This window comes from Eublepharis macularius, chromosome 14, assembly GCF_028583425.1.
Source record: "Eublepharis macularius isolate TG4126 chromosome 14, MPM_Emac_v1.0, whole genome shotgun sequence".
NCBI lineage: Eukaryota > Metazoa > Chordata > Lepidosauria > Squamata > Eublepharidae > Eublepharis > Eublepharis macularius.
This window is the reverse complement of record NC_072803.1, coordinates 63482869-63510025: the sequence shown is the minus strand read 5'-3', so window position 1 is coordinate 63510025 and position 27157 is coordinate 63482869. Positions and strand designations below refer to the sequence as shown.

Here is a 27157-nt window from a genome sequence, read left to right as displayed (position 1 = left end):
TGTGAATCAGAGCTAAACTACATGAGACAAATTACACAAGGACGCTCAAGTGACAGAGCCTTCGAGGAGGCAAAGAGGAAATTAACAAACCCTCTGAGGAGCGATCTTTGCTGGCTCTGTAGAGAGAGGTGAAATTCAAACTACGCTTCCCAGATAACATTGCATCTCCCTTCACCTGAGCGTCCTCATGTAATTCGTCTCGTGTAGTTTAGCTCTCAGCGAAGGCAGTAAATCCCTTGCAGCCCACTTGCCCACCCGCTCTAGGAAGTCATTGGCAGAAGTCAGCAGCCCTTGAAATCAGACATGCGGACTGTTTGCTCCTCTGATGAATTTCCAGTCTGAAACTGGGGCAGTTTGCTGCCCTTTCTGTACAGCTATCTAGTGTCTTTCCTGATTTTGGTTTTCTGTCTATTCTGTTTTTTTAAAAAGGGACTAGAAGTATTTAGTAGGCCATGAACATTCTGAGCCGTACTGTGGAGTCAGCCAAGCGAACAAGCAGCCCCCAAACTGATAGTAGGAAAGATGGCCAGGTGCCATGCTTTTTAATCATGTAATTGCTGAGTGACATTTAATTCAGTGGCTTTGAGTTACTGTGCCACTGGGCAGCCTCCTCTCTCTACCTCATGCCACCCCACCCCCTCATCCACAAGTCCAGTCCGAGCAGGGAAGTGCTTTAACTACACTGAAGTTTGGCCAGGCTTCTACATATTACAGTAGAGACACGGATGCAAACAATTGAAGTATTTGAGAACAATGAAATATGCATGGCTATCTGTGACAGGCCTATAAAGCAGAGCAATTAGCCGCGTAATCCGAGAAAGCTGAGGCGGCCGGCGGCCCACGGTTCCCTATTAGTTAAATGCTTTTTGTATTTGCGCTTCCCATCAAATCAACTAACACTTCCTTTAATTGGTTCATGAATTATACAGCTTGGCCGCATTATAATTTAATCACCAGTAAACATTCCTGGGGCCCCACTGTAAAATGTACCGTGCTCATTAATTCGTTAATTTCAGCAGATGGAAGGGGAGCTCGGATGAACAGCGGCAATACAGACCCGCCTCCGGCAATGGAAGAAGGTGAAAATGGTGGGGGGCCGTTTAGGGTGTTTTTTTTAAGGGCTGTCAGAAACTCAATCTGGGAGCTGTCAACAGCCTGGACCCTCCCCCCCCCCCAGCCCCTTACTTTTCCTTTTTCCTCCCCTCCCTTCACCCCACCCACTGGCTGGAAGTGACTGACGGATTCATATGGAGGCTTGTCAACCCCGTCTTTAAACATCAAGCCGGCGGGTAAAGCGAACCCAATGTAAATTATTTCTTGTCTTACGGGCCCCCCTTTCTCTGTCCCTATGAATATTTCATGGCGGGCAGCATAAATATTAATTCTAATAGCTCTGCACGGTGGTTATTATTTCTGTCTTATGACAAATATTCATAAAATATTCAGCACCCTTTTTTGGAACACTTACACACTTGATTGTGAAATTTCTTTCCCAGCTTCCTGGGGACACACTGAACATATTGGGGTTCTCTTGATGGACTGCCTCCCCCCTTCCATCCTCTTAATTAATACTGTGAAATATAAATATTTAATCAGATTTATTTTGCGTTTCCCCAGAAGCGCACCCTATTAGACTGGAGAGGTTTTGTTTGACAGTATTTAAATAGGAGAAATTTATTCCCTATTAGGAAATTGGTTACTTTTGACACGTGTGTAAAATGACACATCATCGGCCCTTTTCGTTCTCCTTCCTTTGCATTTGTGGGTCTCTCTTTTTGTGTGTGTGTGTGTGTGTGTGTGTGTTCGTTCGCAGGCATACATGCTAACGTTATTCAAGGACACAGACCTGGCCCATACAGAAGTTCCCATTGAGATGGAGAGTAGGGCAGGGGAACAGATTAACGTGCTGTTTTGTGGTGGTAGTTGGGGTTAAGCACTGTGTCTTTATTACTGATACTGAGTGTCTAGAGCATGTTCAAGCATTCAACGCACTTCACAGGGATTACTCTTGCAATAAACCTTACAGCAGGTCATTATTCTTCCCATAATACAGACAGGGACAGTGGGGAGGGGAGAAAAGGACTGAAGGAATCGTGGCCCACCTAATATGTTGGTGGTGGAGGTGAGGTTAGAACTCAGGACTTTTCAAATCACAACTCATTTTCAGTGCAGCTAATGTCCTTGATTTTTGATACATTAAAATTAGCATATGTGGCACAGCCAAAGAAGCGCCTAAGAAACTGTGCTGCGCATCTGTGTTGTTTTGGTGCCTATTTTGTTTCCAGGATGCTGTTTCTCTTATTAGACATTGCTGTGTTGCTTCTTTGACCTCACTGCACTTGGCTTCACTGACCCTTAGTGACCATGAAACCTCATTGGCTGTTGCAATCCATGTGGTTTCATTTATGAGTGTCTGTAACAGCATCACATCACAGTGTCACAGAAAGAGGATATACACAGAGACCTGGCAGTAGTGCCCCCGCCCCCCGCTAATGGAATTGTAGTATTGGAAGGTGTCTCAATATCGTCCAGACTGGCTGTCTCAGACTGAATGTGAGGTCCCTGAGAGATAGTGAGCCCTGTCAAAGGTTAATCTAAGCTAGGTTATAGCATCTGAATAAGACCAGAGATCAGCCCCAGCATACATTCAATAATAATGACCAAGGTGTCTCTGAGCACGTGTAGAGTACCTTCTCTGGCAGGCTTCTCACTTCCAAGATTAGGAGGCTCTTCCTGTTTAAAGTGAAACCTCTGACTGCACAAGCAAGCCACACATGCACAGGGCAGCTCACAGTCCAAGAGGGGTGCACTCTGTATGGAAGGAGGCTGGGATGTGCCTCACTGGTTACACGTTGCTGCCTTGGCAACACAGTAAGGCCTCCAGAGCCACGCACCTCTCAGGTTGTCCAGCTCTGTGCTGCCAGCAACAAACTGCCTCTGGTCAGGCCTGACCAAGTGGCGAGGCTCTTTTACCTCTGATCTCTGGCCTCGCAAACCACGGAGGCGTTCGCCTCTCTGAGATGTGCTGCAATTAAGCTCACACGATTAGGGAGGAGGGGCCCAGTTCAGCCGAGCACTGCAGGAGCTCCTGCCGCTGCCGCCGCTGCCATCTTCTTCCCTGATCTGTGAAGCGCCATCAGAACGAACTCCAGGGGGAATCCAGCAATGATGGAATAACAAACGAGAGTGAGGAGGGGGCAAAGGGAAATGAGGGAGGCAGGGACACGGAAAGTGATTCCAGAAGCCAATGCAGATGCCACCCGCTCGCCGCTTGCAAAGCTGAAGGAAAGGCTCATGAATGATTTCTCCAAAGGAGCATATGCAGGCCTTTCAGTGCCCGTAAGAGATTTCCACTGTATGCAAGTAGAGGAGGAGGAGCAGGGAGGTTTTCCAGGAAGCTCGTGTAACAGTCACACAGCACGTCATACGCCAAACCACTTTTGGACATAGTGACGGCGGGGGCGGGGGGGTGGACTTTCTCGCTGATGCTGTCTTGGGGTTGTAGCTCCACTCTTTCTTTTGTCATACTGTTTAGCATCACCCTTTGGCCTTGCCCCTTTCTGAACAAGACAGGTGCAAGGCAATCAGTCTATCTAATTTGGAGGGGAAATACACCCCCCAAATAAACAGCACATCTATGCATGTGTATATGTTGCAAAACAGAAAAATATGTCTGAGTTTAGGTGCCATTTTGGATTACTACAGGAACCCCAAATGGCGAGAGGAGGTCACAGTGGCGACAGAGGTGGGCAGGAGGAGGTGGGAGGCAGAGATGAGGAAGGACCAGCAGGAGAGGGGGAGCCAGGGGAGGTATGGGACTTCCTCTCCCCCCCCCCGCCAATTCCTTACAGGTCCCCTACTTATATGGGGTGGTGGGTGGTGTATTGTTTCCAACTAAGAGCTGGGAGACCCTGGTTGAAATCCCCCCTCTGTCATAGAAGCTCACTGGAGACCTTGGGCCAGCCACGTGCTCACCTTAACCTACCTCACAGGGAGGATGTTCTGAGGATAATGGGGATGGGATGAACAAAGATGCTATTTTAGCATCTAAATAAAATAGCACTGAGATGCTATTTTATTGGTTTTACCTATTGTACCGTATTTATGATTGTGACCCACCCTGAGCCTGCTTGCGGGGAGGGTGGGCTAAAAATCCAATAAATAAATAAATAAAGCTGTAAGCCCCTTTTGGTCCTCATTGTGGGGAAATAGTAAAGTAGCGCCTTTAAGACTAACCACAGCTCTCTTCGGCAGAGGCATCTAACGAAGAGAGCTGTAGTTCTCGATCGCTTATGCTACAATAAAGTTGCTTAGTCTTAAAGGTGCTACTGGACTCTACTGTTTTGCAGCTACAGACTATCACGGCTAACTCCTCTGGATCTATGACTGTTGGGAAAAGTGGGGTTTAAATGTCTAAATAAACATAAAGACATATTGTAGAGTAAAGATGGAATTCTGAGCATATGCTTTTCACTCCCCCTGTGTGACTACAGCCGTCTTGAATAGTGTTGGAGAAAAAATGTCCTGCCCCTTTAACAGAAGTTGTTATTGACCTCCCTGCCATGAAAAGCTCCACCTGTCCTGGAGCCTTTTTTAAAGGAACAGGACATTATTTTTCTCCCGCTCTGTTGCCAGCTTTGTTCTCGAAGGAGCAGGGCTTTCCTCCAGTGACAATGGCGGAGGAGACCCAAGGGTCTCACTTGTTGAACGAAGAACAGTTCAGAGATTGCATTGCTGCATTCCAAGAACATTTTTTTTTAGCATTTGTGCTGTATCTGTAACTTTGCTAGGCCTTCAGCTGCTTTCCTCTGCCAGATAGAATTGCCAACAGGCCTGGAGAAAAATGACCGGTCCCATTAATACAGGCTTAATGGCGTGTTATTGACCCCTATGACCAGAAAATCTTCAACTGCTCCTTTCACATGTTAAGCCTCTATTAAAGGGATTGGGCGTTTTTCTCCAGGAATGTTGGCAACCCTTCTGCTCGACTGCATCACATCAGTTATCACCCTGCTCAGACCAAGCAATGCTCCTAATAATAACTACAGTTTCCAATCCCCGTGGCAGACCCACTCACAACTTCGCCCCCAAGACAGTCAAATAAATGCACGTGAATGGAAAGGCTGGATTGCCTCCTTGTGTGTGTGTGTGGGGGGGTCAGACTTCAGTCGTGGGGGGCACATCACCCTCCAATGTGGAACCACCCTCCTTGTGTGTTTCAGGAAGTCTGGGACACATTCTAGGGTGCACATTCCATGGAGGATACAGACCAGGTGAAAGAGTGTTATTGAACATGCCCTCTGGCTCTGGACTGCAGGCAGAAAAATGGGCCTGCTGTCTTCCAGGGAGGTTTCCTTGCCAAATCCAGTCTCCTCCTTGAGGAGTGCCTGATAAGCGCCCAATAACCCTAGTTTGAAAACTACAGTTCTGTATCAGAGAACCCTTGCCCAGGATTTCATTGTGACAGTGGTCCCCTGAGAATGTGTTGCCCTCGTACTGAAATTAAGTCTTCTGAGCAAAGAATCTCTAGTGACTTATCATCTGCCCTTTAAATAATGCACTGGTTTATCAGTGAAATCAATTTATATTAACCAACAGGGAAGAATTGGTAGATGGGGTGAAGGTGATGGTAACCTTAAGGGGAAGTGACCATGTCCTCCTTGAATTCCAGTTGCTGTGGGGGGCCAAGGAAGTTTGTAGCCAGACTCGTAGGTTAGATTTTCATAGGGCCGACTTCAGTGAACTCAGAGGCTTGATGAGAGTCATTTCGTGGGGGAGTGTGCTGGAAGGGAAAGGAGCAAGTGAAGGGTGGGCCATTCTCAAACACGAGCTTTTGCAAGCTCAAGCCCTCATTATTCCCGCAAGACGGAAACATGGTAAGGGCTCCAAGAAACCGATGTGTATGAACAGAGATCTCCAGAATAAGCTAAGGGAGAAAAAGGAAATGTTCAGGAAATAGAGAGAAGGACAGACCTCCAAAGAGGAATATATGAGGGTTACTAGGTACTGCAGATCAGCCATCAGAGAGGCCAAAGCTCAGTACGAGCTGAGTCTGGCCAGGGGAGCTTGCTACAATAAGAAAAACTTCTACAGATATGTGAGAAGCAAACGCAAGGTAAGAGAACAGAGAAAATGCAGACAGGCTTAATGACTTTTTTGCCTCTGTTTTCTCCCTGAAGAACTCAAGCCCATCTAGAGATGGTTGTAGACATGACAGGACACCTGGGTGGCTAGTTGACATTGACAGAGAAGTTGTGAAGAGGCACCTGGCTGCACTGGACGAATACAAATCCCCTGGGCTGGATGGGGTGCACCCAAGAGTGCACAAAGAACTTTCTAGAGAACTTGCAGAACCCCTGTCCATCATCTTCAAGGCCTCTTGGAGGATTGGGGATGTGCCGCAAGATTGGAGAAGAGCAAATGTTATCCCAATCTTTAAGAAAGGGAAGAAGGATGACCCCGGAAACTACAGGCTGGTCAGTCTGACTTCTGTTGCTGGGAAGATATTAGAGCAGATTTTAAAGGGATCGATCTGTAAGCATCTGAAGGACTACTTAGTGATCCGGGGAAGTCAACATGGTCCACAACAGATCTTGCCAGACCAACCTGGTTTCCTTCTTTGACGGAGTGACGAGCTTACTGGATCGAGGGAACTCTGTCGACATGATTTACCTGGATTTCAGTGAAGCTTTTGATAAGGTTCCCCATGACACTAATGATTAACCTGGAAAACTGCGGACTGGACTATAGGATAGTTCGCTGGATAAGGAACTGGTTAGAGGATCGCACCCAAAGAGTGGTGGTCAATGGCATTTCATCAGATTGGAGGGAGGTGTCCAGTGGGGTGCCACAGGGCTCAGTTTTGGGCCCGGTACTTTTCAATATTTTTATCAATGATCTGGATGAAGGGGTAAATGGGCTACCCATTAAATTTGCTGATGATACCAAATTGGGAGGAGTAGCAAACACCCCAGAAGATAGAGTTAAAATTAAACAAGACCTGAATACTCTGGAGAAGTGGGCAGTTGTAAACAGGATGCAATTCAACAAAGACAAGTGCACAGTATTACATCTGGGCCACAAAAATGGGAAGCACAAATACTGGATGGGGGATATACTTCTGGGCAGTAGTACATGTGAAAGGGATCTTGGGGTAAGAGTGGACTGTAAACTAAATATGAGCAGTCAGTGTGATGCGGTAGCAAAAAAGGCTAATTCAATCTTGGGTTGTATCAAAAGGGCCATTGCATCGAAATCACAGGTCCCTCTCTATACTGCCTTGATCAGGCCGCACCTGGAGTATTGTGTGCAGTTCTGGAGGCCTCACTTCAAAAAGGATGTGGCCAAAATCGAGAGGGTGCAGAGGAGAGCGACGAGGATGATCAGGGGTCTGGAGACTGAGCCCTACGAGGAAAGGCTGAGGGCCTTGGGAATGTTTCGTTTGGAGAAGAGGGGATTGAGGGGGGACATGATCTCTCAATTTAAGTATTTGAAAGGCTGTCATTTGGAGGAGGGCAAGGAGCTGTTCCAGTTGGCAGCAGAGGATAGGACTTGAAGCAAGGGGCTTAAATTACATGGATATTAGGAAAAACTTTTTCACGGTCAGAGTAGTTCAAAGGTGGAATCAGCTGCCTAGGGAGGTGGTGGGCTTCTGTTCAATGGCAGTTTTCAAGAGGAGGCTGGATGAATATTTGTCAGGGATGCTTTAGGCTCATCCTCCATTGGACAGGGGGTTGGACTAGAATGTCTGTATGGCCCCTTCCAACTCTGTGATTCTGTGACATTACAAAGTACACTGTCAAAACCTTTTGAGAGAGTGAAGTACAGACAAAATACTTGACTATGTAATAACCACAACCATCTGGTTGGTGGGTAGAGTCCAGATAAAGTTCCACACTTTAAAACCCCATGCATTTCAGTGAGAGAAATTTCAGCATACGTTTAACCCCTGAAATTTACCAGTATATAATTCTGGCTACTGTATCTGTGGTTAGACAAAAGGTTGTCTTAAATACTGCCCTTTATGTTCCCTGGTCACAACTCCTCAAAAACAACAAGGAAGAAAAAGGGGGTGTGGGGAAAGGTCCCCACAAACTCAGCCCAAACAAGTCCCCTCCTATCATCTCCTATCATGCGGGAGACATTGCATCACCCTTCTACCTTTCCATGTAGCTGAGCTTTTTGAAGTTAAAGTGCCACTCTATGTCTACTGCAGATTGATGTAACACACCCTTATACATTGGAAACCAAGCCTCAGGTTGGTTTGTGATTGAGTTTTGAGAACGGGTGGGGGGGGGGTTAAGAGTTTGCAATGGAATAATTATTTGATTTGGTGTATTTTTTCTATAGATTACAATAACATTGAGTGAGTGCAGTCCTGGGTCTGCTGCCACAATTGTATTTTATCACACAATACTAAAGGGAAATTTTGATTTAGTATTTTACCTAAAATAATTCTAGAACATAATGGTTGACTACATTTTATTTTTTTAAAAAAATTCCCCCCTTCTTCTTTTGTTGCAGTTTTGGATAAAACGTCTGTATTATTTATGCCAATAAAGGCCGTTGCTGTGTGTTGCTGTGTGTGTGGATAAAACACTGGGAGCATTTCATGACTGGTTTCTGTATGTGTGGGTGTGTTTGATTATAAATTGTTTACAATTGACCACTGAGGAAGACCTGAGGGCCGAAATGCGTCTGGTCGGTTTTTGTACTGTACCATGGTTTGTTTGTATTGGTCATGGCACTGTGCCATCATCTGTACACTGGGAATGTTCTAGCAAGTTTTAGCATATGTATGTAGCCTGCCTTTCAGGCCTTATGTGTTAAACTTGTTTTTAATCTATATATGTGCACATTTATAATAAATACTTTCTAAATATATTTTATTTTAGGTTGTAACTTGACCCCTCTATTTTGTTCCACAACTCCTCAAAACCAAGAGAAGCTCCAAAAGGGGTTTTTTGCTCACTGATCCAGCAATTAAAACATGATTATTAAAATTAGGTTTCACAAACTGATCAACTAAACCTCAGTGGGGGGCCAGCAACTGGCCCTGGTAAGTAGCGTTGTCAGCCTCCAGGGGGTGGCTGGAGATCTCCCGGAATTACAATGGATCCCCAGGCAACAGAGATTGTGGCTGCTCTGAAGGGTGAACTCTATGGCATTCTACCCCACTGAGGCCCCTCCCTTCCCCAAACCCTGCCCTCTCCAGGCTCCACCCCCAAATCTCCAGGAATTTCCCAACTTGGGCCTGGCAACCCTACCAGTAAGAGAGGGGAGTGATGGATTTCCAGTTGTATGGCCGCTGAAAGTGTGCTTCTGGATGTCACCTTTGGACAGACACGCTGGCCTTATTGGTCCTCCTCGCAGTCTGATTGGCACAGAGCTATGGGTTGGATCTCGACTAGATTTTTCACTAATGGAAGGGTAGGTGTGAGCTCCCTTTCCTCCTGCAGACTCTCAATTGGCCCCTCGTGTCATTCCAAAGGTTCCCCCATCCCCCCGGACCAGTATTTCAGGGAGGCTAATGCTCTGAAGAGGGAGAGAGGGTGGCAGAAAAATTGTGTTCTGCTGATGGAAGTGCCTTCTGCAAGTAGAAAATTTAATCTGGATCCAACCCAGAAGGCAAGGGGTGGGATGCCCCTTTGAGTACAAGCGTGTTTAAAGTGCAAGAAGGTGTTCCTACCTCCATCCCTCATAAAGGAGCTGGATTGACAGTTATGCCCATGCCCACTCTTCCTGGTTCTCTGCTGGCTGTTCCTGGCATTTGCATTTCATCAGGAGGTGGGCTAAATTTCACAGGGCTTTGTATAGCGAAGAGCTAAAAGGCCAGACTAACATGGCTAACTCCTCTGGATTTAATGGGCATGGTTGGTTTAGAGACTTGAGAGAGCACCACAGGTTTTGATACGTGGTGGCTTCTTAATACTGGATATCCCCCAATCTGCTCAGGAAAAGACTGAAGAGAGCCAGTGGGGCAATTGAGTGGTGGGAGAGGCAGAAATTATTATTATTGTTATTTACTAAATGTATAGCCCGCCGTCCTCACAAGCAGGCTCAGGGCAGATTACAGCATACAAATAAATACAATAGATAAAGCAGTAAAATCACAGAATCACAAGATCCATGGCATAAAACAGCTCCACAACATAAATTCCCGGTATTCTGGGATGGGATTCCCTTCACCTTTCCCTGTAACCCATATAAGGAGAAGAGAGGGGACAGAGACGTGAGTTGATGCTCAGTTGGTCACCGCTCATACATGGGGGCAGACAGTCATATTGCCCCCCCCCTTGGTAGGAGACCAGCAGGGAGGCTAATTAGATGGATCCCGTTCTGGCCTCAACCATATGCCTGACGGAATATGTCTGTCTTACAGGCCTGCCGAAAAGATATAAGATCTTGGTGGGCCCAAGTGTCATCCGACAGAGAGTTCCACCAGGTTGGGGCCAGGACCAAAAACGCCCTGGCCCTGGTCAAGGCCAGTCGAGCCTCCCTGGGGCCGGGGACCACCAGTAGGTGTTTTCCTGCTGATCTAAGCACTCTCTTAGTTCATCTTAGTTCTTAGTTCATCTTTGTGGCTTCTGTGCAGATTGGGGACTGTGCAGATTGGGGTCTGCACACATGCAGGCCAGCCCAGAGAAGATTTTCAGAGCTATCTAAAACACTAGGAGCACTCCTTCTTTTGCTGCTTTCCCACCAAAAACATAACATGACCAGGAGGAGGGGCGCAGAGAGAGGATCTCCATTGCTTTATAACTGTATTGAGAAGAAATAAAGAAAAGAAGGCCTAGCTCAAGCCTCCCCTGGCAGTCCTTCAGCCAGTTTACACAGTACTTGAACTGGGATTGTTCCCAGTTTTAATTTCCTGGGACTAGCATAAAACATGAAAGAGACCCCAGGGCATCACAACTGCCACTACTTAGAGGAAGTTCTCGTTGCAATTGTGTTCCTCCTGTCTCTGGGATCATTCCTATATGACACCATTTCTAACAAGAGCTAGTTTGGTATAGTGGTTTGAGCATTGGGCTAGGATCTGGAAAATCCAGATTCAAATGCCGTTGTGCCTGAAAGGCTTGCCTGTGACCTTGAGCCCATCACATTCCCTCAGCCTGGCCTGCTTTGCAGGGTTGTTGTGTGGATGGAATGGAAAAGTATAAAATGTTACAGGCACTTTGAGTATCCAATGGGGCTTAAATGTGAGGTTTAGATAAACTTCACGCTCATCTTTTTTAAAGGACGTCTTATGTTTCTACTCAGAAAGATTACCCCAAGGCAAGAAGTCCTTGACATACAAACATTCATTGAATTGTCTATTGTCAGGGCCCTGCTGCAAACCTTTGCAAATTCCAGTGGTCATCATTAGTGTTGATGGCCTGCAGATTAAATAGCACTTGATCTCTAATTCAATCACTGTAGACTGTGAATGCTGCAAGCTATTAGCCTATGTGGAAAGTTGAATTCCCCTGCTGCAATTTTTCTTTAAGCTGCCTATCAGCAGGTCATTATAATCCTTTTACCCTCCCCTTTGAAGGAAGCATGAAACAAGTTTTAACTCCATCCTGGGGCGTAAAGGGTATTGGTCAGAGTGTTATAAATTGAGGCCATTTAACATCTCAAATAGCAGACTGCATCTTTGTAGTGTAAGATAAAAGCCCAGTGCCTCCCTAAGGACTAACATTTATTTGCTATGAACTTTTGTGAGTTCAGCACATTCCTTCAGATATTTGTATGTTTCATAGCCTATAACTGTAGTGTATGCGACATGTCTGTCCCTTTAATCTGGAGCTGGACTGCCCTAGTGCTTGCTAGGACTTAAAAAGGGCGGGGGGGGGGAGTAATCGCTGTTACTGTGACTTCACATAGAGACTCTGAATTCTTCACTGCAGATAGACCACAGTCTATGGGGAGGAATAAGATTGCTGTCGATCCTTTAAATTCATTTGTCTGCCATTGATGATTTATTCTGTAAGACCTGAAGACCACTTTCTCTCTACAAATGGTCTGGTGCCTTGCCCACCGGTCACAGTTTTCCTGCAATTCTGTTTTGCTTTGTGAGCTTAAAAGACCCACGGTCTTCCTCGTCTCTCAGGGGAGGGGGCCTTGTTAGCAGTCAGACCATCCCTCACACGGGAACAGAAGTTTATGAATGTGACAGTCTCATGAATCCCTTTTCCTCATATGCCTTGAGCACAAGACACTCTGCCTGGCTAGGGAGACCGATTCCCAACGTGGCTGGAGTTGGAAAACTACTAGAATGTGAGTCATAGGCCAAACTGACTAGCAGCCCCACATACCAGAAATGTGCAAAGATTTAAGACAAAAGAGGTCTTCCAAGAGTGCCTGAGTTTATCTCACCCACATCCTTCTGTCCTTCCCCCATCTACCCTCCTAATCAGTCATTCAGGGACCTGATAACTCTTCCCTTCTGGTAACTGCAGGACATCGATCACTATTTTCACCTATAGTTCCTCCCAGATACGCACAATCATACCTTTCCCAACTCATTGTCTACCTCCGTGTTTGGGGGGCAGAAGATGTAATCCTGCCCCGGGGTATGTTTTGCACTCTAATTGGGCTGTTCAGCCATGTGCTCAGTATGTTTTCTGGACCCACCCCTGCATCTTTAGATTACATCTGAGTCCTCTCTTCTCTTCCGTAAAGTGCTGGTTGTTGAGCTACTCCTTCACAGACCTCTTCTCCTTCTTCAAGACTAGTAACTACAGCTCTTCCTGGAACTGCTTTCCCGTTTGCTCACTGTTTTCCTAGTTACTCCTGTGTGTATGCTGTGTGTGATTTTCTGTGCAATTGCTCTTTTGCTGCTCCCTTAATAAAAACTGTTCCTATTGAATACATGCTTGTTTACTTGAGAGTTCTCTAAGGGAATGATCCTGGTATATATTGGAGGTGATCCTGCAGTTACCCCCTCTCGCTGTGTCTTCTTGAATGCTAATTCCCCCAATTCCCAAGGACACCCCCTCCATTTAGGGTAACAGCCAAGGAGGACAGATGGAAAAGCCTATTTTAGGTCTAGGTCAACTAATGTTTTTATTGAAGTCTTTACAGTTGTGCTTGGCTGTCTTATTCACACATCTCTCTACCCTTCCTACAGATAGTCCCTCTGCTGTTGGGGGTGCAGACTCCTAGTGGCAGAATTCCAACACCTTTTTATAAGTAGTTTATAAAACATACAACTATTAGGGTATCCCACTTGAGGCTGCAATATAGTGTTTTCCTCTGGTCTTTTAATGGTTTGTTACAGACACTGTCGAGGGCAATAAATAAATAAATAAACCCCTTTTTTGTCCTACTAGTTGAAAAAGAGTTTCCTTTCAGTCTTAGTTGACCCACATTTTATTAAGATTGTTCAGTATTTTCTTTTTCACAATTGTAGTTCTGTGTTCTTAAGTATCACCTTGGCAGAATGGTCTTCAGTTTAAATTTCACACTTCATGGGATACCCACATTTGTTTTTTCCTGCTCTGTTCTTCCCAGGGCACTCTAATGATGCTGTGACTCTTGAGATTTAGTGCAATCTCAGGGGCTACCCCTGCAATATGGGGGCCCTACTGTGAGGGCCTGCAGTGAGGCCCTCTGAGTTGGGGGCCCTACTGTGAGGCCCTACTGAGGCCCTCTGAGTTGGCTCCTGCAAAATGACCTTGCAAAATGACCTTGTCATACAACTACTACTTTTACCAAGAGTACTAGACATACCTTATCTGTCTTTGTCTTTTGTTTTACTGCAATGCCATTGCAATGCATTGCAATTATGTTTTCCTCAACTAACTGGCATCAACTCCTAAACACAGTGATTGGAAAGATGGGCCACTTGGCCTTGCGACACAACGTAATGGTCCATGCCCTGCCCTTTTATTTGCTCCTTTGCTGCCAGGGACCCCTGATGTTGGGGAATGCCCTTGCTAATCCACTGGCAAATTAATCTGTTTTTTATGTTTTATCTCCTTGTGCTACTGATTATGTCTGGGACTCAAACACCCTAAACTTTCCTCTTCCTTATTGCATCTCCAAGGACATTTACAGTTAGGGTGTAACCCCTTGTTAAGCTCTTGCACCTTCCTGGTGCGTCATTTTTAGTGTACAGCACTGTGGAATGAGGACCCCACGGGTTTCTAACACGAGTTTCACAATGTTTATGTGTCCAGTGCCCTGGTCAGGATTCCCTTTATCTAGCCTGGCTCTCCCCACCAGAGTGCTGTTTTTTTCCCTTGCTGCAGACTTGCTTGTACTTTCGCAGGGACATGTTTAGAGAGGTCCCAGCTTCTTTGGAAGCACCTCTGGGTGAATGTTCATGAGATGCCAAGCATCTGTTGGGAAGGTGGTCTTCCACCGTGTCTTACTTTGAGAGCGTCACATCCAACTCCTTCAGTAAGTGAGCTTGCTACTTTCTCAGTGTGGGACTGCGCAGAAGCCAGGAAGATGAAAATAGGTTGTTCATCGAGCGTGCAGGCACACATCCCTCCCTCCTGCCCTGCTGTGAATTCTCTGGGACTTCATTTCTGAGGGAGGGTCTCTGTCAGTGGCATGGAGAGAACTGAGGGCATAGTGCCCCTCCTCCTGGCCATGTGATGTTTTAGTGGGAAAGCACCAAAGGTGGGAGGGGGGGCTCCTAGTCTTCTGGAAAGCTCTGGGAATCTGGGCATCTTCTCCATGGCTGGCCTGCATGGGCTCAGTTCCAATGTGTGCCTGCACAGAAGACCACACAATGAACAACAGTTGCAGCTAAGTGCAACCCTGTTTTCTTCCTGCTGGCTGGTGAGAAGGCAGGGGAGAGAAAGGACAACTGTCTTTGGGCGGGGGGAGTTGCCGCTTTAGTGGTTAGTGGTGACATTCTGGGCATCTGCCTGCCTCTGCATGTGGAAACAGCATAAATGGAAGAGACAGATTCGTGCCTTGGGTGCTTTACAATGGAAGTTTTGTAAGGAAGGAGAGAGAACAGAGCAAGGGGAAAGAAGGAAGATGCAGGGGGAACACACGTCAGGGTGTGACTTCAGGCTGCCTTTCTGCTGGGGGGGGGGGCGTGCAGTGAGGCCCTGTGGCTGAGGGGATCCTCAGAGAAGCACAGCAACCAAAGCCAAGCTGGGAAGGGGCAAGGCACGTCAGTCTGGTTCTGCACTCGGTCCACCAAAGGGCAGCAGTTGGATGTGGCTAACTGGTTATCACCTGTCCTCTTCAGCCGGCATTTTTGCAGAGCCATGGCAAAGGCCAGGGGCACTTGGCAAGTGAGCAGTTAAAAGGAGTAATCGGAGGATGCCCCCTGCCCCCAGGTTTCAGCACAGCTGGACTAGATTTGGCACTATCAATTATGCACCTTTTAAACCAGGAACAGTCAGTGGGGGCCTCTTTCTTTTAAAAAAAAGACAAGAAACAGAGAGCTGAGTAGGCAGAATGAGAATAGGGCAGCCGATCCCTGCATATATAGGCCTTTTTAACAAAGGAGTCCAAGACAAACGGACTTCTATTTTTAAAACTTGCTATCTCGCTGCAAAAGTTAAAATGGTGGGTTAAAAGTTGCTTTTAACAACCTGGGAGTCTTGGCCAAAGAGTGGCCAAGTCTCAGTTGCTCTCGGCACGGTCCAGACTCTCTCGCTGATGTCCAGCAAGCACCCCTGAAACACCTGGAATCTGGCCATTGGTGCCCGGAGCGTCTTCAGGGCCTTTCTGCTTTGCCTTCTCCTGCTTGCCATCAACAGCCAGGAGGGGGAAGAAATGGCCTGGCCCTTCAACAGAGGTTCAGTGGGGTGACTTCGCACTTTTCTGTTTATTGAACGGGGGAATTGGGGGGAGGGGGGTCAAGGTCAAAGCACCCAGGGCATCAAAGGCTCTTCTCCTCATAGATCCAGAGGAGTTAGCCGTGTTCGTCTGTAGTAGCAAAATCAAAAAGAGTCCAGTAGCAACTTTAAGACTAACCAATTTTATTGTAGCATAAGCTTTTGAGAATCACAGTTCTCTTCGTCAGATGCATCTCCATATCAGAAGGAGCTGTTTGTATCTACTCTGCCCTCCCCTCTCCTCCTCTATATCTGACCAGTTTCTTCTTGCCCTCCATGCATCTGACGCAGAGAACTGTGATTCTCGAAAGCTTATGCTACAATAAAATTGGTTAGTCTTAAAGGTGCTACTGGACTCTTTTTGATTTTTCTTCTCCTCATGAATCCACCCAGCCTCCCACTGATGCTTCTTGTGGCTGGAGCTCCCTCGCTAATCCCTCAGGATTTCACCTTTTGGCAGAACTCCTTAGAGCAGAAATACACATTACAATACAACTGTGACTCTTGGGAGGAGATTTATCCCCCCCACACACACACACACACTTGCTCCTGGCCCAGCACCTCTGCAGGAATTTCCCACCATCGGTTTCCACTCTTCTTGAGAACGCGCATGAAGCCCAGGCAGACCCCTGGTCAGTCGAGGTCAGTATTGTCTCCTCTGACTGGCAGCGGGTCTCAGGGAGAGCTCTTCACTGGAGACGCCGGGGGGGGGGGAATCTGGGACCTGCTGCAGGCCAAGGAGATGCTCCACCACTGAGCCACGGCCCCCCACCCTATGGGGCTTTCCAGCAAGGGGTGCATCCCACACGCTCGAGTAATGTTTGCATGACCAACTGTCCAGGCTGAGGCACCGTCTTACAGTCAGCAGCTCTGCAGGGCCCAGTGAAACCGTGAGCGTTACCTGACCCTGGTGGAGCCATGGATGCCGTCTCATGCTTGACTGTCTGCGGTGGCAAAGCACAACAGAGAGCAGGCAAGCTGTTCCCTCCCCTGGCATCCTGCTGTGGTGGCCCAGAGAGAAAGGATCCTAAGCTTGGGGCCGGAGTCTCCAGCTCCCTCAGGGTCCCCCCAGCTTCGAGTCAAGCATTAAACAGAGGAGCCACAGCAGCCTGTTCTTCCCTCTCTTTTGTCTCAATAGATCCGCCCCAGAGGCTGACAGTGGGTCCACGGACCTTCCACTTCTAGAGGGTGCAAGTCGCAGTGGGCTGAAGCGTTCCTCCTAAACAAGGTTTGGGGCTTGTGTTCTTTCAAGTCCGGAATGCCTTGCTTGCTCTCTGCCACATTCCCCCCTCCCCACACAAACAATCCCTTCTCCCTCGGCTTGTCTTTATGGTTGTCACCAGCCTGCATAATAAGGCACATCTCCTATGAAAAAAGGAGAGCATTTTCGACAAGGCTCTTGCAAGGTTCATTTTGCTGGCAGCTTTTTAGATGTGGAGGGTTTTTCCGGCTCCTCTATCTCAGCTTCGTGCTTCATTGTTTTTTCCCCTTTTCTTGAGTTAGTAACTGTGAGTTACGACAAGGCTTCTTGATATGCCAGGTTATAATCCTTTCACTTTTTTTTGTTTATTTTGGAATATAATGGGGAGAGCCATATCAATTATCAGGGCTGTATAAGCCAGTGTCGGTTTGTTCCCCTCCTTCCTTTGCTAGAATATTCATCTTGAGGCACTTCATCACAAGTTACCCGTTCTGACAATCACATTTCTCTCTGGCTGTTGGGCAACAGAAACAAAGCAGAAACAAAATGTTTGGAACGTAAGGGATGAAAGACTGTTGAAAACCGTTATATTCTCCTCCTGTCTTTGGAATCATTGAGATCTTCACGGTTTTTATCCTGGGCTGTTTCCTTTCTATTTTTTTTTCTTAGCTGCAATGCGAATGGAAGTCATTATCTGTAAACATTTGAGGAATGAACGAGATCATTTTCATAACTTTAAGTTCTACAAAGGAACCTCGTAATCTGCTATGCACGTGCCACGGCAAAACCTCTGGCTTTTATCTGATCTGATCCCCTTCAGGAAGTGTAAAATGTTCCTTTTGGTGAATGTCTGAAGCTAACACTAACCAGTTCTGAGAGACATACAAGCCCATTTTTTTTTATTTGCTTATATATACATTTTCTTTTAGAATCCATTTCCCAGCCCTACCATTTTATTTCCGTGAATATGGAATGCCTTAAACAAAAAAGGTAGAAAGCAGAAACACAGTGGAGATTCCCCTCTCCTAGTGACGTCTGAAATGTCTTAGGGCCCCCTTCTCCTGACTTTTCACATGAGATCATGGACAAGACTGCAGTTAGGGGTCATATTTTCCACCTTAAAAACAGCTGGGTTGTGAAGCAGCACATCCACAAGAGTGGCTTAGCATAACTCTCTCCTTGATGGTACTGGCTTATTACATGTAGAGAGAGGCTCACACTGCAGGGGTGGCTGTTTGGAGTGCATCCCTCACTGCAGAAGCCTAGCACCTCAGCACCCCACTGTGTGAGGCCCTGCTCCCCAGCCCACAGGAAGACTCCCTGTAGCGTAAATGTGAGGGTTCATGCTGGCACCAGAAGCAGCCCTACCGCTTACCTCTGCAGAGATAGCTCCCTCCCTGATTTGAGGCCTCTGGCTCTTGGCCCAACTTTCCTTTTGTTTCTTAGAAAGAAACACATTTTTTCTGAAAACCAGTTTGTATGCTATGGCGAAATGTCTTCCAAATGCCAACTCTTTTCTTCCCTCTTTAACAGGGTGTTTTTCCTGAATCTCACAACGGAGGCAATTTTGGAGCGCCTGACTTACCGTGCACTTGACCCAGTTACTGGGGAAAGGTTAGTAGCACTCATGTAAAATATTGAGATTTCACTGACTGGTAAGGTTGACCAGTGTAGTCTGGATGGAAACCAAAATGGACCGGTTTGCGTTTGGGCTTTTGAAAATGCACAGGATCAAAATGCTTCATCCATTCTTCCTTTCCCTTCTGGGACTATAACTTGAATCAATTGAATCCTGGTATGGTATTCCAGATTTGAAAATACCTGCTTGTCTGCTAGGTACAGGAGGTACTATAATAAGGAAGAATCGATCAGCCAACAAAGCTTTCGTAAAGGGAGTCCTCCTGGGTCAGACAAACAGTCCATTGACCCTGTTCTGTTTTCCCACAAGGGCCAACCAGATGCTTCCAGGAAGTTCATAAGTAGGGTGTGGAGACAAGTGCCCTTCACCCAAACAACTGTCTCCAATCTTGGAGGTTCTGTTACCTACTGTGGCCAATAGAATCCTCCTGCATTTGTCTCATTGCCTTTTGAAGACATCTTAGCCAGTGGTCTTGTGGCAATCTGTTCCATATATCTTGCACTGGGTGAAGAAGGCTTTTTTCCCTACTGCCAGTCAATTGCATTTTCCCAATCTGGGCCCCATGTTGCAATTACAGTCTGAACGAGAGTCCTGCACAGATGGGATTCAGAAGAAGAAACTGTCTGGAAGCTCCAACCAACCTCAGGGGTTGTTTGGTTCTAAGATTCATGGAACATATCTCAAGATGCAGACGGTGCTGATGCTGGGACCACTGATGGTGGAACCAGTCCCCAGAAGGTTTTCTCTCTCTCTAAAAAGAGGCACGGAGAAGGGCTGTGGGGGGAAGTCCCTCCATGCTATTCTTTTAACCTCTGGTGCAAGGGGAAGGCTTAATTTCCTCCCTTTAATCCAAATTGGGACCTTGTATACCCAATTTTAAAGAGGGGGGAGCTTTCCCCCTGGCTTTTCCTAGCTTCTCCCCCACCTTCCCGGCTTTTCCCAGCTCTGGGCTGCTGAGAGAGTTCCGTTCTGCTTCCCTCTTCATTTATTTATTCTAACAGATAAACTGCCACACACTTTCGAGGCAAATATGAAAGTATCAAAATATCCCAACCAATACAATGACATATTAAAGTAAAGGGGATGTCACCAGCGCCCCTCTGCCCACTTCGTCCCTGATAAGCATCCTGCCTGGCTTACCAAGCAGTAAAAGACAGCTGTGGAGACAGCAGCATTTGTGGCATTGAGCTGGCTGAAGTTGATCTGCGTTCTGGGAGTGGTCTTGCCAACCCCTGCCCGCTCCTTGAATTTGTGCCTAGAACCCTTTTCAGAACAGAGAAGATTCTCTGGCTGACCAACTGGAATAAGAAAAGAGTTTCTGAAGTTAAAACCCTAAGGAACCACTCAACTGGGAGGATTAAACAAGCGTCCAGAAGCACCTTAAAGACTGTCAACTTTGATTCCTGTTTTAAAATGCAACCACCATCTGGATGCTTCATCAGACACAGGGCTTTTTTTCAGTTGGAACGTGGTGGAATGGAGTTCTGGCACCTCTTGAAAATGGTCACATGTCTGGTGGCCCCGCCCCCTGATCTCCAGACAGAGGGTAATCTAAACTCCCCTCTGTCTGGAGATCAGGGGGCAGGGCCACCAGACATGTGACCATTTTCGCTGAGGGCGATTTAAACTTTTAAAAACTCCCATAAGCAGAGAGCCATCACAGATTATCTTGCTCTAGTGGAAGAACTGTTTTCTTTGATGGCTAAATTTGGTGTTTCTCAAACACAGAATTCGCAGATAGTCATGTTAGTCCAAAAAGGACTGGTTACCACAAGAGTCAGAGCTTCCTCAGTAGCTGCCTCAACATTATGGAATGATCCCTGAAGGTGCACACATTTTTCTTCCTCTGGAGCTTTGATTCTCTGGAGCTGAAGATGGGTGCTCTGATTCTCAAAAGATCATACCTTAGAAATCTAGTTGATTTTTAAGGTGCTACTGGACTCAAATCTTGCTCTAACAACAACAACAACAACAACATTCAATTTATATACCACCGTTTAGGACAACTTAACACCCAGTCAGAGCAGTTTACAAAGTAAGTCATTATTATCCCCACAACAATCACCCTGTGAGGTGAGTGGGGCTGAGACAGCTGTGAGAGAGCTGACCCAAGGTCACCCAGCTGGCTTCAAGTGGAGGATGAGGAATCAAACCCCATTCTCCAGATTAGAGTCCTGTGCTCTTAACCACTACACCAAACTGGAATATGCAAGGAATTAGTATCATATAGTGGAATACAATACCCTGGGAATTTGAAACTGATGGGAGGGAGGAGGAGGAACAACCCCCCCCCCCTTCCCATAGGGTAAAAAACCCGAGTCTTTATGGAGCACACTGAAGCGCAAAGCATCACTTTTCTTGCTGTTTGCAAATGGCAAGAAAAGTGTTCCTTTCCAGCTTCCCGCTGCCTTTTTTTACCCGATGGGAGGGGATGGGGTGGTAGTGAGTGACTCACTATCATTCCGAATCATTCCTAATTGGAAATCTGAAGCGCACACCCCTAGTTGACACTGTTCGATGGGCCTGTGCTTGAACTACTGTGACAGTAAATGATCATTTTTGATTTATGTTGCAAACCGTCCTGAGTAACTTGGAAAGCCAGGATAGAAGTGTTACCAAAAAACCAATAAACATTACTTATAGCTTTCAAGATGTTTGCTGTCCACTCAACCAGAGTGTTTTGGCCTCATTTTCAGGTACCACACCCTGTATAAGCCTGCACCTTCAAAGAAAGCCCACAAACGCCTCCTTACGAACCCAAAGGATGTTGAAGAGAACGTGAGGACAAAGGTCGAAATTTACTTCAGGCTTTCTGGTGGCATGGAGGAGCTGTTTGAAAATGCTCTTTCTGTCAATGCTGACCAAGACCCGCAGACTGTCTTTGAGTACATAGAGAGCTATATGGTCAATCCACTGCCATTGTCCCCGACCTGGATGCCAAGAAAGCTGAGCACATGCTAGCTTTGGCCCCATGGTAGGGAGCTCTGAGTGAGTACTAACACTCATACTGGTTGGAAGTAGTTCTTTGTTCCTTGTAGGCAGCAGGTTGTTTGAGCCTTTCGGTTTTTGATTTTGGCTAAAAATTAAGAGAATACAGAAATATGAGCAGTCCAATCCTCCACACTCTTGTAGCGCTCCCCAGAAGCAAGCAAGGGAACCTGAAAGTCCTCAAACTAGAACCCCCCCCCCCCCCGTCCATGAATTTTGGTTTGCTTTTATTTCATTGTTCTTTACAAAGGAAATTAGAAGGGTTAACATATTTGGTCCCCAACCAGAGAAGACAAGTTTTGTTCTGATAATCCCAAGTGTTTGAGTGACAGGTAAAGGCAGAGAACCACCCCCTCCCCTTCTGCCCTCTCTAGCACTGGTGATTGCGTGAGGCAGTCTGTAAGCTCAATTCACGGCAGTTTTGACTTTTATATATTGGTTTGAGGCGTGTAAAACTGAAAATATTAAACGCTCTTTGAACTACAGTTATTAAAGCTGCTCAACAATCCTGCTCCTATTATCCACTGACCGGGCCTGGGCAAAGTAACAAGTGAAACTGGGGAATTAGGAGCAAAAAAGCCAAAACAAAAGACAAAGCACTTTAAAAAATGATTAGTAAAGAGTCCAGTAGCACCTTTAAGACTAACCAACTTTATTGTAGCATAAGTGTTTGAAAATGCAAAGCACCTGACGAAGAGAGCTGTGGTTCTCGAAAGCTTATGCTTCAATAAAGTTGGTTAGTCTTAAAGGTGCTACTGGATTCTTTACTATTTTGTAACTACAGACTAACATGACTAACTTCTCTGGATCTAAAAAATTATTATTCCTGATAATAAACCGACGACATTTTTATCCCACCCTTCCTTCAAGGAGATCGGAGAGGCTGAAAGGGTGGCCACCCAGGGAGCTTTAGAGAGAGCGGCAGGAATCCAGGCAGGCGTTCCCTGGGCCTGGAATAGCTTCCGGGTTGGGCCTATGTGCTGCTCCAAGCAATAAAGCCTTCTTTCTGCCTGTAGACTGCCTCCCCGTCTCTGAGCAGCACTGCATGCCCCTCAGGCGGCTCTTCTGACCTGGGCCTGCTTGCCTGCCTTTCCTTCTGCCTGCCTCCCCAGTGACTGCCCTCTATACTGTGCGCCTGCAGTCCCCAGCAAGAAGGGCAGCCCATGGACAACAGTCTTTGTCCAGCACCCGCCCAACAGGCAGCTGTCTTGAGGTTCACACAGCCCAGCCTGCCCCTGGTTACCTATCACTCGCAATCATGACATCTGGTCCAGGTACAATCCTGGCTGATCTGCAGCCAGGCAGCACCATGTCAGTGAATACCCTAGAAGGGACTGCGGCAACCCCTGGCCTTGGGCTGTTTGCAACCGTGGATGCTTACCTGAGCAGCTGTTTCTCCCCCCTCCCACCTCAGTCGTTGTAAAGATACACTGCAGCTCCCATGCATAAATTGGAAAGGCTGCTATCAATAATAAATGGAGGGTACATCTTGCTAATATCACCTCCATTGGAGTGTTCCTACTAAATATTGATAGGTGAAACGGCTCGGCTGCACATTTAAATACTGTTCGCTGTGCAAGCGAGGGTACAAAGGGGACAGTGGCTCTTTAATTAGACAGGTACATCTGCTTAATTAATTTAGCCATAAAGCCACCCTCCTTCCTACCTCCCCAATTCTTTCATCTATATGCGGGCACCATATTAGTTCCGCTCAGCCGGTTGCACAGAAACCAGAGCTGAAGAGCTGGTCTCATTGAGATGCAGCCGACGTGTCCGCCCAGAGAGTCTCGGGTCAGCGGTCAACCCCCCAAGGGCTTCCGCCAGGCCTGGAGTGCAGGCCGTCTGGGTTAGCAGAACATGCTAATACTCTTGTAGGACTCTCCCTCGGAAACAACTAAAACAATTGACATCCATTTAATTACCAGGGAACGAAAGAGGCCTTTGCATCCACTTTGCATAATAAGAGGCCCACATTAATACTAGAAAGGTTCAGCGTCAGGAAGAGGAATTAGGCTTTTATAATTGGAAGACCATGCTTCAAACCCAATTTGGGTCCTGGGCTGGATTTTATTAGCATCTGATTCCAGCCAAACAAACATCATGCGAGAAGGTGACCAGGTTGACAAGGAGCCCCTTAGTGCTCAAGAGTTATGGGCCGTCAACAGCTCTTGTACACCCTACGCCCCAAGTGTAATGTTTCCCAAACTTCTGAGCCACTGCCCACCCCACCCCACCCCAATTCAAACTGGAGATGCATTTCAGAGCTCCAAAAACAGAGAAAAAGTAAAAAAATTATTAGCCAGCCTTCACTGTGTATCTGTAGGGGTTGCTTTTTGTATTATAGGAGAAGGAAAACCTAGTGGCTCACGCAGAAGACGGCAGTCAGGAGTAGGTTCCCTGCAAATTTGGTGGAGGTTGCCAGAAAAATGCCCCCATCCCCTCTGGGGAGCCCCCCATTTCCCCATAGGGAATAATCTCCAAATAAATTCAGGATTCTCTAATCTGCCTTAGCCAGATCAGAGAATCTTTCCTGGCTTTCAAGAATCCTGGATTTTTTTTCAGATCCTTGAAACCCAGATCTCCTGGATTTTTTTGGTGCACACCTCTAAAAGCCATTGGAAATCCCAGCAGTCCTTAGGGAGCACTTGTTCCAAGTAAAAACTTAGCAATCATTAACATTTGCTCAGGAGAACAGAAGCAAGGTGAACGTGTAGGTTGTCAGCACAGGGCTTTTTCTGTTGTGGCTTAGCAGTCATTTGCATTTGCCTTGAGCTGTGGTTGCCAAACATTCTACCCACAGGGAATCCTTTTTTTACTGAGCCAAAGCCCAGAGCCTGCAGCTCAGAGCTGGCCAGGCTTTGTAAACAGAATGTCTCCTGGAACACACATTACTGAAGAGTATCAGTAGAGGTGGGCAAGCTGCCTTTCAGGGAAGCTTATCCCCCCCTTCGTTGCTCTTCCCATTCCCCAATAAGCACCTCAAGACCCCTGCTCAAAGGAAGCCTGCCTGGCTCCCTCCCTTATGAGTTTTAAGGGCATGTCAGCAAAGACCTGCCAATTCCTCTGAAAAGTTAACCTCTGCAGTAACTCTCAGACAATATGATGGCTGAGGCGGCATTCCGTCTGCTTCTCCAGAACGGGCTGCTGAAAATGGTGGTCTGGAAATTGTGCTTCAGTGTGAGCAGGGACATCTGCCTCCTAAAGAGAGGAGTAGAGGCACAAGACTCAGCCAGGCCTCCTGGTCTCCAGGGGAGCCTTCGCACTTCTCAGCCAACTGACTTACACGTGACCATTTTTGACATGGCAGGGCAAATACTTGGTTAGGCTGTCCCCCATCCTTTGAGCTGCTTGCTAAAGAGAAGCTAGCATCTTGCTAAATCACTCAAGAACGTGCAGCTTTACAACCCATCTCCCTCATTTGTTAAAAATGCTACATTAAGACACAACGCAGACTATTTCTTTATTTAAAAAGGGAGTTGCGTAACAGTGTTATTGTCGCCATATACAAAACACGTTCTCTGGATTATGTTTTGTGGTTAACAAAAGGCAGCAGCCCCTCTATACAGCAGGGATATTCACAGTAACGTATGAACCAGAAGGTAGGTGGAAAATGCAAAGAACCAGTCCATTCCCTGATGCTGCCTCAGTTCCTGCAGCTTGATAGGGGACACTGCTATTTAATGAAGGCTTCTTCTCTACCAAACCCGGATATTTTAAACATTTTCAGGTAGAAAAGTCCCAACCAGATTAAGGAATGAAAATCAGACCTCTTTATTGCAACAGTGTTTAAAATACAAGAGTGGCACACAGCTGCAATTAGTTACGTTTAAAAATCGACAAGGTCTCAGGCTGGTTACAGATCTTGAGAGACGCCATTAAACTACATTTCTGATAAGGATGAGAATTAACACTGGTCCGTGTCTTGCGAAACTAAGAGAAAACCCCCACCGCTGCCTCACTGCTGAGTAGCCTTTGACTGCTTTAAGGTTGACAGAGAGGACTTTAACTGGCCCAAAAGCACTTCCCACAGTGATGCCACCCATCTTTCGATTGCTGTGCTTGGACAAGTATGTGTTTTCTCTTTCTGCCAAATTGGCAGATATTATGTGAAGTGATGCAATCTTCAGTGACTTCTTTCCTCAAAACTTATCGTCTGGGATGTTTACATCTTTTATTATACAATTTAACATCTTTTTTTAATCCTGAAAAAAAAATAGAAACCAAGTATTCAAACGGGAGGTAATTCACAAGGAGATTTCACTGCACTTCTGGTTCTCCCCACCCCTTTCTTTCTGGCTTCATGCTGTAAAGTTACATGACCAACTTTCAACTGTTGCATTTGCCCCTCCAAGGCATCTCCCCCCCCCCCCCCGCCCCGAGCAGGATGAGAAAATAGTCAAGTCTTCCTTCTGGCTCCTTGTCATTCAGTCCAGCCTCCCACATTTCATTCAATTGGAGACGACATCTCAGTGGTGAAAGATCTCGACAGTTATTTTAACACAAGCAAGGACCCTCCCTCCCTCCCAGCCACAAGCAACAAGAGCTCGGTTCTTTTGTGCAATGAAGTGGTTATTCACCTGGGTATATAGAAGCTAGTTCCAAGATGTCCTCTCACATTAATACAACCCACAAAAAGAATAAGAATGCAGCTTTGCAGGTGGGAATGCTGTTAAGAGTCACCAGGGGCTATGGCCAGATGCAACCGCTACCACAATGGTGTCCTTTAGTAGTGTATCCCTTAGTTTTCTCCATGTAAGCATATAGTGCCATTCACTCTTACGGAAAACAGCACACAGCCTGTCAAGGCACTGGCATGTCAACATGGCCCTCTGCCCTTGACACTGGATGACCTGATGTTCACGGACAGGAATCCAGCAGGGAGAGATGCAAATCCACGCACACACAGCAGGGCCCTTATAATATACACTTGTCCACACCCTTACTCCAGCCAACATAATGGTGGACATTTTGCTAGTACTCATAAAAGCGAGCAAGTTTCTTCTCCTTTAAGAAAATAGAAGCTGGTGAGAAATCTCGTTAATTTTTTTAAAAGCCCAGTTTTGACACATTGGGAACTGAACACAGTATCAAAAATGAAAGACGGCTGATGCTTTGCAGGGTGTTATGCCTTGTACAGTGTAACAGGAACACAGCCGAACTAGAGTAGATTCCATTGGCTCCCCTTTTCTGCAGTACCCCCAATTTTGTCTGGTTACAATTCCATTTTAAAGTTACATCTAGAGCTTTGCTACCTCCATTTTTCACTCATTCCTAGGAGAATGTGGCTGCCCATGGTTAGAGTTGAAGTGCCAGCCCGAATGGATGCTGGCCCCGATCTCTTGATGTTAGTTCCTGGATTTTGAGCTTCACCATGGGAGAATTTGGGTGGTGACATCCCTAGCCCGAAGTACACTCGAATGCAAGGGCTTCGCTTCCTGCAAGCGATCATACATATTGTGCAGCCAGGCCGGGCATTATGGGGTCACACAGGGGTCTGTAGCTGAATTAACTGAGACACAGGCCCTGTCAGAAAGGCCA

The 27157-nt window shown here is 46.6% G+C and overlaps 1 protein-coding gene across 1 annotated transcript in view; it reads left to right on the top strand.

The window, feature by feature from the left end:
- Positions 1-21811, top strand: part of AK8 (adenylate kinase 8) — a 191834-nt gene extending 170023 nt beyond the window's left edge. The window contains exons 12-13 of the mRNA XM_054998122.1: positions 18526-18606; positions 21328-21811. Coding sequence (XP_054854097.1) covers positions 18526-18606; positions 21328-21592 — 346 coding nt within the window. The 3' untranslated portion in view covers positions 21593-21811. The remainder of the gene's footprint in view (positions 1-18525; positions 18607-21327) is intronic.
- Positions 21812-27157: the final 5346 nt, after the last annotated feature.